Source organism: Pholcus phalangioides, unplaced genomic scaffold (genome assembly GCF_987345545.1).
Source record: "Pholcus phalangioides strain wild (caught in Gottingen) unplaced genomic scaffold, Ppha-v1.0 ptg000004l_1, whole genome shotgun sequence".
Classification (NCBI taxonomy): domain Eukaryota; kingdom Metazoa; phylum Arthropoda; class Arachnida; order Araneae; family Pholcidae; genus Pholcus; species Pholcus phalangioides.
Window position 1 is genome coordinate 46826400 of NW_028301597.1, and position 15729 is coordinate 46842128.

The 15729-nt window shown below is 39.5% G+C and overlaps 1 protein-coding gene across 2 annotated transcripts in view; it reads left to right on the forward strand.

The window, feature by feature from the left end:
• The window catches only part of LOC149087721 (uncharacterized), a 468106-nt gene that overhangs the window by 214768 nt on the left and 237609 nt on the right, over positions 1-15729 (forward strand). For both annotated transcript variants that reach the window (XM_089231605.1, XM_089231604.1), the window contains one exon: positions 15614-15686. In XM_089231605.1, the coding sequence (XP_089087731.1) occupies positions 15660-15686 (27 nt within the window). In that variant the 5' untranslated portion in view covers positions 15614-15659. The remainder of the gene's footprint in view (positions 1-15613; positions 15687-15729) is intronic.

A 15729-nucleotide genomic window follows, 5' to 3' on the forward strand; every position in this document is an offset into this window, starting at 1 on the left:
CGTTTGCTGACTTTTTAAACGAACCTCGTAGCAAAAGTCACCAACGTCATAGCTGATAACCGTAATAAACCAGGTAAATTCATAGACTTGAAATGTATCGTCAGTATCAAGCATGTATCACTATTTCCTCTGAATCATTCTTGTCACGCTGCATTACTATCTCGCCGTGTCATGCATCTATCACTGCATTGCAAGTGTTCTACATCCACCACTGCAGCGTCAGAAATGCATAATTATGATGCCAGAGTCACGTCTTCATCACTGAGTCGTCACTGTGAAATCTCTATCACTACATTGTCAATGCCAGAAGAACATTATTGCCTAACAAATATAACACAAGCATCACTGTCTTGTCGGTGTCATGCATCTGTCACTGCATTATCAGTGCCGCATCAGCATCACTGCATCAAACACGCATCACTGCATCATCAGCGTCAAACACGCATCACTGCATCATCAGCGTCAAACACGCATCACTGCATCATCAGCGTCAAACACGCATCACTGCATCATCAGCGTCAAACACGCATCACTGCATCATCAGCGTCAAACACGCATCACTGCATCATCAGCGTCAAACACGCATCACTGCATCATCAGCGTCAAACACGCATCACTGCATCATCAGCGTCAAACACGCATCACTGCATCATCAGCGTCAAACACGTACAATTGCATCGACGGTGTCACGGTCATATATGTACCAGTACAACGATGGTGGCAAACATGCATCACAACATTACTTTAGCAATGCCACGTGCGCATCACAGCGTTTGCAGTGGCATGTATGCATCACTGCACCACCAATGTCACGAGTGTGCCACTGCATCGCCAGTGTCATATACCCTCCCACCAAATAACTGGTGATATGCACCACTCAATTGCCAGGATCAACATGCATTACTGAGCTTCCGAGGCAGCGCCTTACTGCATCAATGATGTCACATATCTCTAATTGCTAATGGACGCAACGCTAATTGCGATTTTGAGGTGTATTTGAGAGGCGATGGCGTATGGATATTTGTTGGTCCATCATGGCTTTCTCAACATACATTCCCCTTCCCTATTCCCTCACATAAATAAATTCGTAATTGAATTGCTCACCTGAAACGTTACTACTGCTTTACCGCACACAAATTCCGGTCTTGTCGACATACAGCAATTTATTATGGATCGAGTTAGGTTGGAAATAAAAGCGTCATCTATCGTGGACGTTCCGAGTTGGGTGTGAAAAAGAACTTGTTATATGTCTCCTTTCCCCTTTGTCGACGGCAGTCTTCATAGGTGGTTGACGAACATATTACAACTGTGCCACTCGGCCAATGCACCACCTGGAAGGACGTCTCTCATCACTTTCGAATAACGATTTTAAGTGTGCATTCTTACGCGATTATTCATCATTGCTTTGATATTTCTAATTCCCCTAAAAGTTTTTACTGAGAGTCTCTGAATGGACCTAACTTACACCAAAAGTGTATTCGCATGCAATGCATGTACTTTTGTGAGAGGAAGAAACATGTACACCCAATAAATTTTGTGAGAGGAACAAATAAAATTCCATTTTGAACAATACTTAGAGCTGGAAAATGAAGGAAATAATCGTTTCTCTAAGAGAGAAAGGTGTTATTTTATTTACGATGAGGTACAACAAACGTGTTTTTGTCGTATAGAAAATTTTGTTTAAAACTCCGAGGAAAAATTGAACAGCCTACAATGTATCCAAAAAATAAGCTATGGGCTTACAGAAAAACCCCTATACATATCCAACTAAAAAAAAAACTATTTTTATAAAATGTCAAAATCATCTGTCATGACAAGAAAAGCGGAAAAAATGAAGCAAATATTTCTCCGAACAGGATCATTACTCGTATAACATCAAGAAGAAAACTTTACTGGAAATTATCACAAAAAGAGTATCCTCTATATAAATAAAAATAATATACTGTCTCTACACACACACACCACATTCTTCAATGTTCATACTTTGGTGGTTACGTCAAGACCGATTTTCGGGTGTATTACTTGTTTTGACCCGTCTTTCGTGAACTGGAATGGACATTGTGTCCAACCCTGGCTTAATTGGACGTGTTCGAAGAGTAATGCGTCATTGGTTTCCTTGAGGTAACCGATAGAAATAAAATTCTAAGACTCCTGTTACAAAATACACCATTATAACGTGTACCCTGTTGTTCACAATTTCAGAGAGAAGAAACACTTCTTTTTTTGTAATTTCTCAAAACATATCAGACATATTGATAAGTCCGGCAGCAATTTATATCATACAACGGGGAAAAAAATTAATCATGATGATAACTAAGTGTCCTGAGACCCGTAATGTCCGGGACTGACATTTCAAGTTGTCACCTAAAAAAAGGCTATTAAAAGTATGGTCACTTTCTTACATTTTTATTGGTAATTTGACTGTCAAAGAGACAATGAATGAGTGACGGCCGAAGGAGGCGGTTGACGATTTACGATTGCGCCTTCTAAGAGTATCTCTGGCAAGTTCAATCGGGTCCAGGTGTAGAAATCCGGATAGCAAGTCCCTCCAACGAACCGAATCGCTACACGTTGAAGATATTCGTCCACCGGTTCAGCCCTGTGTGGCAGAGTGTTGTTGTCCATAAAAATAAAACTGAAGCCAACTGTTTTCTTAAAAGGGGTATTAAGATCAGTGGTAGAGCTCACAGTTACCATGAGGGACGCGTCAGTCAGTTCCCAAACATACCTCGTGGTGACAACTACCATTGCGGCGATTGGCAGTGAGACATGAGTGACACCATTGATGCGTGGCATCGAAAACCCAGCGATGCATGCGTTACTCTGGCATTTACTGTATAGATGAAATAGAACATACGTTCTGTGGCGAAATCATAAGGAAGCTTACGTGACACCTATGATTCAGTGGGGCATGATTGTCACCGGCGACGCAGGGACTCTTACCTGACCCTGGAAGTGAAGTGTTAGATGCGTGGTTCTGACAAGACCGCAATATCAGCAAGACTCCGGCTATCAGCAGAGATTCTTGTTTTACGCTGGCAGTGCAGTGATATATACGTAACATCGACGAGACAATAATTGGCATGACTCCGGCGACGCAGTGATTCTTTGCTGACACTGGCAGTGCAGTGGTTCTTGTCTGGCACTGGCAATGCAGTGATAGATTCCTGAAACTGACTAAACAGTAATATCGGCGTGGCAACTGCGACACGGCGGCGCGTGTTTGACACTGATGACGCAGTAATTCTTGTCTGACGCTTGCGGTGCAGTGGTAGATAAGTGAGATCTTCAAGATAGTAATGTCGGTGAGACACCGGTGGCGCAATGATTCTTGTCCGACACTGGGCAGTGCAGAGACAGATTAGTCGAGCTGACAAGACACTGATATCGGCATAGCACCGACGAAACAGTGATGCGTATTTGACACCGGCGATGAAGTGACGCTTGTCTTAACACTTGCAATGCTGCGATAGATGCCCGAAACTGGCGAGACAGTAGCGCCAATTCAATTTCCAATTTACAGAGAAAAACTGATTTTCCTCTTAAAAATTATGCTATCATTTCGCATATGGAAATGGAACTTTTTGCGTGCTAGAGAAACATTTCCACTTTATATCTCGCCTTCACATCACAATTCATGGTAATCCTTTACAATTACTGGAGAAAAGTTGCTGTCAAAAAATATACTTGAAAATATTTCCGAGAACACAGATATTTTCTAGTAAGTAACATTAGACATATTAAATGACCGATGTCTGAAACGGGGAGCAAGAAAAAAACATTATCAATTAACGTAATGGAAAAACTTTGCAAAAAGTCGTTCACCGCAGCTGTTTTTACACATTAGATAGAAAAATCCTCTCTGGAAATACCTAGTATCGAATTCCAACAATGTTTCGGTCTGCGAAAGTCAAGTTGAAAAATAATATACAGTAAATACACCGAGTCCCCCATAATTATATAACCTCTGTTTTTCAGCTTAAATTAAGAAAATAATGATCGGAAACGTTCAAAAAAATGATGATGGACGAGGTCGGACATCAAGTAATTATAACCAAAATTAGTTGAAACTTTTAAATATTTTTAGGATTTTTTTTTTCAAATCTAAGTGCCAAAATAGAGTAAATAATCGGACTTAAGCATCGAGCGCTCTATTTTCACGCTCTATTTAAAAATGCGTGATGTAGCCAATCAGCGCTGCCGCCAGTAAAATTACCCAACATCACTCTAATCATGGAGTCTTCAATGCATGGCCCGCGGACCACATTTGGCCATCTGAGCTTTTTTTGTCGTGTCCCGTCGATAATTTTCAGAAAATGTTTGAAAACATTGATTTATTCTAAAATTAATGAAAGAAATAATTCGGGAATTGAAGAAAGAAATACTTTCGAAAATTAATGCAAGAAATAATTTTCTAAAATTAATGAAAGAAATGATTTCAGAATTGATGAAAATTCAGAATAACTAAAAGAAAATGTTTTTAAATTTTTTGAAACAATTAATTTCAGAATTAGTGAAAAAAAATACCTTATAAGTGAATGAGAGAAATAATTTCGTAATTTTTGATAGAAGTTATTCCACAATCAATAAAAGAATAATTGCATAATTACAAATACAAATACAAATACAAATACAACGCCACAACAGGCAAAATGCCCAACGAGGTGGCTGATAAAAAGATGCCCATAAAAATATGGATGTCATATGTTTCAAAAATACAGCAACCCCATTAAAAATGCAATTAACACAAATTATAAACAATATATACACATGATAAAATATTATACAATGCCCATAAAGAATACTTATGGTTGTCTTATTCTAAGAATGGATAGCTTCTCGATTTACCCCAACATGTTTATCGTATTTCTTTTTAAACGTGTCAATTGTGTTACAATTTACTACCTCCGGGGATAAGCTATTCCATTTATTAACAACCCTATTAGAGAAAAATTCCCTGCGACACCATAACCTTGCATTGTCCCTCACCAATCGATACTGGTGTCCCCTTGTAAAAGCGGTTGATTGGCGGTGTACTAAAAGTTCATGGTCCATCCTATCCATCCCATTGAAAATTTTGAACACTTCGATCATATCTCCTCGACACCTGCGTTCATCCAATGTAAACATATTCAAAAAATGAAGTCTCTCTTCATAACTCAAGCCCTGTGTGCCAATAAGGACACGCGTAGCTCTTCTCTGCACCCCTTCAATCAAGTCTATGTCCCTCTGTAGGTATGGTCTCCAAAACCTTACCGCATACTCCAGTCCAGGACGAACTAAGCCTCGAAAAAGCGGAAGAATGACTTTAGGAGAACGCGAAGAGACCTTTTTGAAAATGAGACCAAGCATTCTATTTGCTTTTTTGACAACCGCTGAACAATGTTCAGAAAACTTAAGTCGCTCGTCAATGAGAATTCCCAAATCGGTGACTCTAGTTGCATCCGGGATAGTGACACCATTCAACTCGTAAGAGAACCGTGGGTTGTTCGAACCAAAATGAGCGACCATGCACTTATCTACGCTAAACGTCATGCTCCATTCATTTGCCCATGCTGCAATCTTGTCTAAGTTGGTCTGGAGCAACTCCCTATCGCTTTCATTCCCGATTACCCCCATTAGCTTCACATCATCTGCGAATTTGCTAGTAATTCCATCGATACCCTGATCGAGTTTGTCGATAAAAAGTGAAAAAAGTATGGGGCCAAGGACACTTCCCTGAGGAACTCCACTTGTGACGTCTGTCCAACCAGAGAATTCCCCGTTCACCATAACTCGTTGCGACCTATCTCTTAACCACGATTCTATCCAATTCAGCAAGTTGCCCCCTATTCCAATCTCGTGTAAACGCTTCAAGAGTTTGCCATGTTGTACCCGATCGAACGCCTTCTGGAAATCAAGGTAAACAACGTCGACATTTTTGCTCTTACCCAAAGCCTTAGTCACGCAATCATAGAAGCAAAGGAGGTTAGTTACACATGACTTCCCCTTCCTGAACCCATGCTGATTATCCGACAATACATTATTCTCGTCTATCCACTTCACAAACTGCCTTTTGATGATAATTTCCAAAATTTTCGAGAGGGAGCTCGTCAAACTCACTGGACGATAATTAGACACCACTTCTCTACTACCCTTCTTAAATATCGGAACAACGTTAGCCAGTTTCCAATCTCTCGGGACGATACCCTCAGCAACACTACTCCTGTATATCTGTGCGACTGGCCCCAACAATTCATTAGCACCTTCCCTGAGAACCCTGGGATAGATATCATCTGGTCCTGGTGCTTTGCTTGAACATACATTTCTTAGAAGATTTAGGACCTCCACGTCTTCTACTTGAATATCGTTGAGGGTTTTATTACCCCATGCAACACCCGTATATCGAATATCATTATCTCCATTAAAAACCGACGCGAAAAAGTCATTGAAAGCACTACACATGCCTACATTGCTCTCTACCTTAGAGCTTCCTATCGAGAGGGGACCAACTGTCCCCTTACATCCATTATTGACGTATCGAAAAAATGATTTTGGGTCAGAGCCAATGTTATCTGCCAACCTACATTCAACTTCCTTTTTACTATCCCTTATCACTTTCTTCAACAGTCTTCTTTTATCAGTAAACAATGATAGGTCACCACGTCCACTTTTATACTCTCTGAATGCTCTTTTCTTTTCAAGATAAAGGTTCCGCACGCTATCCGTGAACCATAGAGGGTGTGATGTACAAACACGCTTTTTTCGAACAAAGGGTATGACGTCGTGCAAAACAGAGGACAGCTTCGTACTAAATTCTTCCCATTGACTTACCACCCCTACTGATTCCAACCGGTCTTTGAAATCTTCCGCTAACCTTCCTCTCAAAACATCAAAGTTAGTTCTCCGAAAACAAGGAACCAGTCTTTTGTTATCAACCTTACCCGAGGAAAAGTTACAGTGAAATCTGACGATACGATGATCACTGGAAGAAAACTCTTCCCCCACCGAAACATGTTCAACTAGATCCTCAGAACTAGTAAGAACTAAATCCAAAATAGCAGTACCCCTTGTGGCTTCTGATACATGCTGATACAAAAAATTATCGAGCACCAACTTAAGAAAGTCTCTTTCATACTGATTTCCAGATGAAAGGTTCTCCCAATCAATACCCGGGTAATTGAAATCCCCTAGTATGGGAACCCTCTGTCGCTTACACATGTAGGAAATTTCATCATGCATTTTGGCAATGTAGTTTTGATCCCTCTTCGGTGGATTGTAACAAACCCCAACAATAAGCTTATGACGTCTTTTGCTCTCAAGTTCAACCCATATGGTTTCAATATCACTTCTCTGCACGTTACACTCTCTAGCCTTCAAACAGGATTTCACGTATATCAACACTCCACCCCCTTTCCTATCAGATCTATTTCTCAAAAAAGTATCGTATCCTGAGATGTGTAAGAAAGATTCATCCCCATCGTTTGCCCAAGATTCTGTAATGGCTATAAGATCCAAGCCCTCCACAACTATCATAGTTTCTAAAAAATCTTTCTTATTACCCAAGCTCCTGGCATTTATTAACACACATTTTAATTTTTGAAAAATAATTATTGAAAAAGAAATTAATCATGTTATGGTGAGTAGAAATTAATCTCACAACTGCTGAAATAAGTAGTTACGAAATCATTTCAAGTGATACAGATTAAGATTGATCTCATAATTAATTAATTAAATCAGTTAATCAGTAATTAATCAAAAAATTTCGAACTAATTAATCGAAACTAATTATTAATAAAACTAATAATCTGATTAAAAATAATTCTTCAATTATTTTCGTCCCTGTTCAACTCGGAGCCTCATTGGTCCCTTCTATTAAGATGTCACTAAATTACATGAGTTGGTAGTCCGCGGGCTTCGTGGGAAATTTGAATTCGTCCCTCAATGTCTGAAAGGTTGAAGGACCCCCCCCCCCTCCCCCCAACGCTTCAAAGATAAATCAAATGACGAGATTCAGATTTCTTAAATAAATAAATCAGGAATAACTCAATAAATTATTGCATCAACAACCCGATCTAATGTGATAAAAAATAATCAAAAATTCCCTGAAGTAATCAAATTTATAACTAAGAGGGAAAAATCAAAGTTATTTTCTGAATCTCATTAATCATAAACCTAATTTTCTTATGATAACGGCGGTGGATTGTTTATTTAGAAGAAATTTCTTTAAGGAGACAAATACAATTGGGAATTCCATTGAAATTCCTTGCCCTTTTTCAAGGATTCTTATTTAGGAATCGAGAGGATAATACCATTATGGATATTCACGATGGAGCAATATAGCATTTTTAGGATTTATCAAAATTGTATTATTCTTTTGTGGATTTAATTTAAGGAATGGTCTGTGAGATGAATTCGGATTTTGCATTCTATCAAAAATAAGGTTTGGTATGAATTTAATTACTTCGGTATCTTCCCAAAGATCTTCGCTATCCAGAAATTCTATTTTTACCTTTACCGTGTGAATCCGAAAAAATTGAATTCTTAAGTTCCATCAATCCTTTTATAGTGAATTCGATTGATACCTACAATAATTATGCACGCGTATATAATGCACTCAACTTTTTTTGTCCGCGGACCAGATATGCGGTATTTCTGCCGCTCGGGCGATAACACTGTCAGTGAAGTGATAGAGGCGTGACATCTCGACAAGACAATAATGTCTTCGTGACAGTGGTGACGTAGGGATACGTGTTTGACAATGCAATGATTCTTCTGTGGCACTACTTTACCACACACCAACTCTGGTCATATCGCCATACGGCTATTTTCTAACTGTAAAGTTGGGTCGGAAACGAAGTAGCCATCTTTCGGTGGTCGTCTCTCGGGTCCCTTTAGGGAAAAAGAACCCGTTATTTACGTTGTATCTCCAGAATCGAGCCCGTGAACCTGACGGCAACCATTATGGTTTCAAATGAGCATCTTACCACTGCACCATTCGGGCTTTTCTGTGACATTGGCAGTGCAGTGATTTTCGTCTGACACCGGAAGTGCAATGATAGATTCGTGAAACTGACTAAACGGTTATGTCAGTGTTCCAACGGTGACATAGCGGTGCGTGTTTGACGACACAGCGGTGCGTTTTTGACAGCGGTGAAGCAGTGGTGAGTGTTTGACACCACTGATGCAGTGGTGCTTGTTTGGCAACGGCGACGCAATTCTCGGTGTTTGACATCAGTGACGGTGAAGCAGTGGTGAGTGTTTGACACCACAGACGCAGTGGTGCTTGTTTGACACCGGTGACGAATCCATCGTCACGAATACATCACTGTTACAAATGCCACCTCATGCATCACTGCTACAACTGCAGTGACGGTCCTGCGAGGGTTTAAAGAGAGTCAGTTCAGGCAAAAATAGTGTTTGCACACCATGGAAAAAAAATTCCCCAGTTTATCCTTGAACATTGATAGGATAAACTGGGCCAAAAAACATCACCAACATGTTCAAAAAACTTTCAGGTGATGTTTCCAGCCATGTTGTTTTTAGTATAATTCTTTAAGAGAACGAATAGAATGTTCGGTTTCATTTAGTGTTCGAAATTTTCAACAGAATGGATAGGATTGACTATGGGTTACCATTTATACACCGTCAATTGACTGCTTTGACAAAAGTACACCAAGTATATAGTTTAGTAAGGGACAATTCCAGGTTGCGGTGTCGCAGGGAATTTTTTCTAACAGCGCCGGGGCGTACGCAGGATCGGACTATGGACACAAAAGGCTTGGCACAAAAATTTTCTTCCTAATAAATTTTGAGTTTCCACCCTTCAAAAAGCATTTGACCACTTTACGATTAAGGACGTAATATTGCGTCCAAACGCCTTTGGAATAAAGTCAAACAAGCTCCCTCTGTTTTCTTCCCTCTCTTCTCATCACCGTCGGACTTTGTTGTAACCGTACGAAGTTGTTCGTTTTACCTTCCTTTTATTTCTCTACAATTATTAGTTGCTTCCCCCCAATATCATGTATCCTTATGGTGACCATACATCCCGTATTTGCCAGAACAGTCCCGGTTTTTTCTGCTGTTCTGGCTGTCCCGACTTTTTTGTGAAAATTGCTCCGGTTTTCACATATTTTCAATGAAGCCAACCTGACTTTTATTCTTCAAATAAACAATAAAAATTATCTTCCCAACGGAGAAATTACACTGCGATAATTATCACTATAAATAAAAATATTTGTTGCACATATTTGTTTCATGCTTTTTTTTTAATTCACTACAATTTGATTGGCGCTTCATTTTCTTCGATTAGCTACTTTTCTGTGATTTTAGCACGGGTTGGCGACTTTGCTTATTTTTGGCGTCGTTTTTAGTGATTATTGGCAATGTTCCCGTATTTTCCCGTATTTCGAAACCCAATTTCAAGTATTTTTCTTAAGTGAATATGGTCAGCCTACGTTTCCTACTGCATACATATAAGAGCAAAAGAGTCGGATGGGTGAGTTGAGTGAAAGTGAAAAGAGAAATCTATTTCGTATATAACTACACCCTCGCTTATATAACTCTCTCTCTATATATATCTCTAATTCTGCACTTATATAATATACTGTTTTCTTTTCATTTTGCTTCCCTCCCCATTTTCAACTTCTTTACCTTTCTCTAGCGTGCGGTTAGGTTATGACGAGGTTGCCATATTTATCGCCCATTCGTCAAATAGAGACCATCCGAATTACTCCCGGAACCTTGTAAGCGAAGCGGTTAAATTATCAGAAATTGGTTGATATAACAGGGTGCTTTGGTAGCAGAGTGCATGGCATTTTATTGGAAGAGCCGTTGATCCTAGAGGCATACTTACTCCAATAACTTCCTATTGGAAAAAGTACCTAAATAACTTGTAGTATTCAGAAGAATAGTAATATGTATTTATATCAACGTGTCAATATTTGAGAGTTTGTGTGTAGAGGTATGACGGGCTGGACTGATTTGCGCCAGTATTTTGCAGCCAGTGAATGTAATATTGAAAAGTTGGACAACACTGTATTTTTGTTGTTATATCAGGCTCTCCGGGACCGTCCATCCCTTTGGGAAAGAGCGCAAACCATCCCAAGATGGTCTCTCTGGGCGGTCAGCGGTCATGTCTGTCTGTAGTATTCAAATATTTACATGTCACTCATAGTTTGAAAAATATGTCGTAGATGGCAGCACTAAGCGTTACAGAGAAACAAGCTTCGCATTAGGTTCACAACATGGACATCCACATTCCAACATGTACCAATTCGTTAGAAGTTCCGCAGAGGAATATAAACGAGGTACGTGTGCGGTTTAGTAGCAGTATTCAGATATATCATTCATGTTGCAAGGGGATATATAGTTATTGAAACAAAAATACTGTTTCTTGACTCATGAAAAATTATGTAGTTTCCTTTCTTTTATTATTTCTCTATATTCTCTGACAGGTTTTTCTTGTACAGTATCCCCCCCCCCCACCCTCTTTTTTCGATTCTATTTGAATTCAAGTTTATCTTCCACTGAAGAAAAACATATAGATTTTAAGCTGAAATAAGGCAAAATTTCTCCGCTTGCGCAGAGGGAGAAGCATATTTCCGACTACTTGTGCAGTGAAAGGGTAAAATTTAATGCTATATATTTCAAAGATTTTACATGAAGTTTTTAACGACCCTGTATCAGAGCCACCTTTAGGAGTGTGTGACAGGAGCGATCGCACCGGGGCCGGCATTTTCAGCCCCCCCCCCCCCCATTTACCGTAACAATATTTTTTTTTTATAAATTCTGAATTTTCATTAATTCTGTATATCTGCATTTTCATGTAGAGAAAATAAATATGTAATTATTTCCCTTATAATTTCAGAATTTCTCCACCATGTCTGGAATTTTTTCTTTAATATTAATAAATTATGAACTTTCTGCAATTCCGGGATTCTGAAAATTTTCAACAATCCTCAAAAATTTTAATCAACTCTGAAATGGTTTCTTTGTCTTATTTTGAATTTTCAGCAATTCTGAAAATGTTTGTTTCGTTTATTTTGAATTTTCGCCGGTGCTGGAAATATTCCTTGCATTTTCGTGAATTTGCAATTCCTTGAATTTTCGTGATCTTCATTTTCTTAAAAAATTGGGGCTGAGGGGCCCCCGGGTCTGCCCTGTATATACTTCTTCACCTGCCAACAATTTTGCAGAAATAAGTTATCATTTTCTTATACATGACCATTCAATCTTATCTTATTTCACATGAGAAATATTTTTATTTCTCATATACACTATATTCGTCTGCATAAAAAAAGTATTTTCTCATATAATATTTGTTCAAAATTCTCAAGACTTTCTTATCAAACTATGTACGAATATATGGACGCGTATAAAGCAATTTTTTCGGAATAGATACTTTGAAGACCTACCCTGGAGCTGGGAACAACCACGAGTAGGCCATCATCTAACTTGCTGTTGTTCCGTGTTCTGAAATATATAACTCCGTGAGAATCATACCCTTGAAAAATACTTTTGAGTGCGATTTCTTATATATAATGGACAAATATACATGTGGAGTTCATATGAGAATATCAAAAGCAAATATTGTGTCGTCCTGAAAGCCCCGAGAGTATTTTCGTAGACCGTATGTTGCAGCTACTGCGGCGTCCTTTTGTCATGTTAGAATAAATATTTTGTGGCAACACAGGAAAGTTCAAAGTCTACCCCAAAATCACACAGTCTTGGTTTTTATCGTAATCTATAATCTCTCTATATATATAACTGACTATCTATAATACAAGGCGCTGTGCCCGGTTTTCTTCGATTACTGGGAGGATTGGAAAAATTACATATAATTAGCAATTATATATTATAGTCATTATAAATGCATATAAAATATTATACATATACTCACAGGATTAAAGAAGTGACAAACCATTGTAAAGGCATATACATGTCTGAAACGCATCGTTAGGGAGGGAATCACGGTAGAGCCAAAGTAAACATTCCGAAAGTGATTGTTGAGACCCAGGAACCATTGTTGCCTGATGGTTTTTCACCCATTTCAGGCATTTTCCTCGCTATGACGAACATTTTAAAGTAGCCCATCGCTCAATCCGGACCCTGTTTAGTATATATTAAGAATTTGGCGACAATCGATCTTAAATTGTAGATTTGTACAGAGAACATACACACACGCAGAAAATCAATTTCGTATTTATACATTTTCTGTCTTATGTCCGTGTGTATGTTCTGCGTAGAAATCTACAATTTCAGACTGATTGTCGCCAAATTTTCCATAAAGGCCCGGATCAAACAATAGGCTACTTTAAAAGTTCGTCAGAGGAGGACAAATGCCCGAAAAGGCCGAAAAATTGTTCGGGCAACAATATTTCCTGGGCCTCAACAATCCGTTTCGGAATGTTTACTTTTGTTACCGTGGCTCCCTAGCTATGCGTTTCCGACTTGCATATGCCTTTACAGTGGCTTGCCACTTCTCTAATGCTGCCACATTATGTATAATATAATTATTATATAATACAATTAATAAATGACACAAAATCAACTCCCTCCATTCCATTGCCCTACCCCATTTTCATTTTGAAGAAAACATTTGAAGGTGTATTATAAATTATTTGTCTTCATCTCGTTGTGAATATTTTCTATATATATGCACAATAGTTTATATGCCTTTATAATGGTTTGCTACTTTTTTAACCACCCAGTAATGGAAGAAAACCCGGGCAGCGCCGGGTATTACAGCTAGTAAACTATATTTTGTTTAGGGAAAAATTGAGATTACACAGTTCAAAGTTGTAGAAATAATCATAAGTTTATGTGTGTGTGCGTGTGTGTGTCCGTCCGTCCCGGGAGATGCTGAAGTGCTTACGTTGCTGCTTGCGACAGAGCCCGGGTGTCTCGTGGTTTCTCCAGTCTATAAGTGTGATAGCATCTGAGGTATGACCGTTAAGGGGGATTTTACTGTATATCACTGTATATCAGAGGAATATGGACGAGGTGCATGTGTGGTTCAGTAGTAGTTATATCACACAACAGCCTCCTACTTGTCATTAAACCCACACCAGAAACAACTCAACGCGTCCTCCCCGAGTAATGCAAAAGGATGCGTCGAACCTCATTCTAGAAAGTGTAAACATAACCGCGCGGGGAATGCCTTTGGAGATTTACACAGTTGAGTAGCACTTTTACGACGGCCATAACAAACGGGACGATTCGTTCCCTCCCACAGCCGGATATTGCTGTCGAAAAATAAATAAAAAAGGAATAAGAAGAAGCAGCTGTGCTATGAGTGTCTTACTGTGGAGAGAGCGTCTAGACTTTGAGCTTAGCCGGGATTCAAACTCTCGAAAGAGCTGTTTTTCGTGGATTGTACGAGCTCTAATCGGGATCTGAGCTTACGTCGGTCGTCCACGTGCGACTGCCAAAAGCTCGCTGCAAACTTAATTATCCTGTTGTTGCTCTGGCATTTTATACCTGGAAGGCTCTAGGATAGACGATTTTTATTGTCTGTCCGTGTGTAAGAGCGATAACGAGCTTCTACGTTCGCTTTGTATGTAGTTGTGTGTAGTTTACGGAAATTTCGCCCCCGACGTTCCGCCTGCTGTGATCAACTAGGTGACTACTACTAAATCACACATGCATTCCTCTGCAGAACATCTCACGAATTGGTACATGTTGGAATGTGCGTGAACGTGCGACTGTATGAGTGATCAAGTGAGTTATCATATGGGGTCTCAAGAGAATGCGTGGGTGGCCGTATGAGTGGCCAATTGAAGGGACGAGTGACCGTACGAGTGAACAAGTGAATGGGTGATTGGCCTTGATCAGCATTCGGTTACTCACTTGCTCAATCATACGGTCACTCGCGCACTCAATTGGTCACTCATTCATACAATCGCTCACACTTACTTGGTCACTCATTCATACAATCGCTCACACTTACTTGGTCATTCACTCTTTCACTCACTTGATCATTTATACGGTTATTCACTCACCCATATATAGTCACTCACACTCATTCACTCACTTGATCATTTATACGGTTATTCACTCACCCATATATAGTCACTCACACTCATTCACTCATACGGTCGCTCACTTGGTGCCTCATACTATAACTCATTCATGCAGTGACTCACTTGATCATTCACACACCCATACAGTCATTCACGCTCACTTACTCATTATGTCACTCACTTGGTCACATCCGGTCAGGGCAGGTGAAATGTCCGGAGCAAAATGTCGAAGGCGAAACTGCTGGATTCCGTTATGCAGAGCAAAGACGTACGCAGGGGAAGGTGGTTGAGCCCGTACCCCCTTCCCCAAGCCTACCAAAAATGAGAAAAAATAATAATATTTCGGTACAAAAAAAAATTGAAATATCAAAAGAAATACACACCCTTTATGTGCTCTATCAACCAATTTCTCTTAATAGAGGAATGGTATTTAAAAATTTCTCGGGAAGAAAAAGTTTAAGCTCCCTGCCCTCTCTAAGTCTGTCGAACCCCCCCCCCCCTCTTCCGAAGCTCGATCCTGCGTACGCCCTTGCCGTTCTGTATGCAGTTTTGAACAGTTTCGCACAAACCATTCACTGAATTTGTTTGCGTGTTTTTTCATTCATTTTCAGTTCTGAAGGCAAAGAGTACGTTCTTGTCGCAGACAACCATGAATCGATGATGCTATGGGTCCTCGCTCTGCAGGTTTGTTACAGCTTTAAATCTCTATTTAATTAAAAAATAGCTA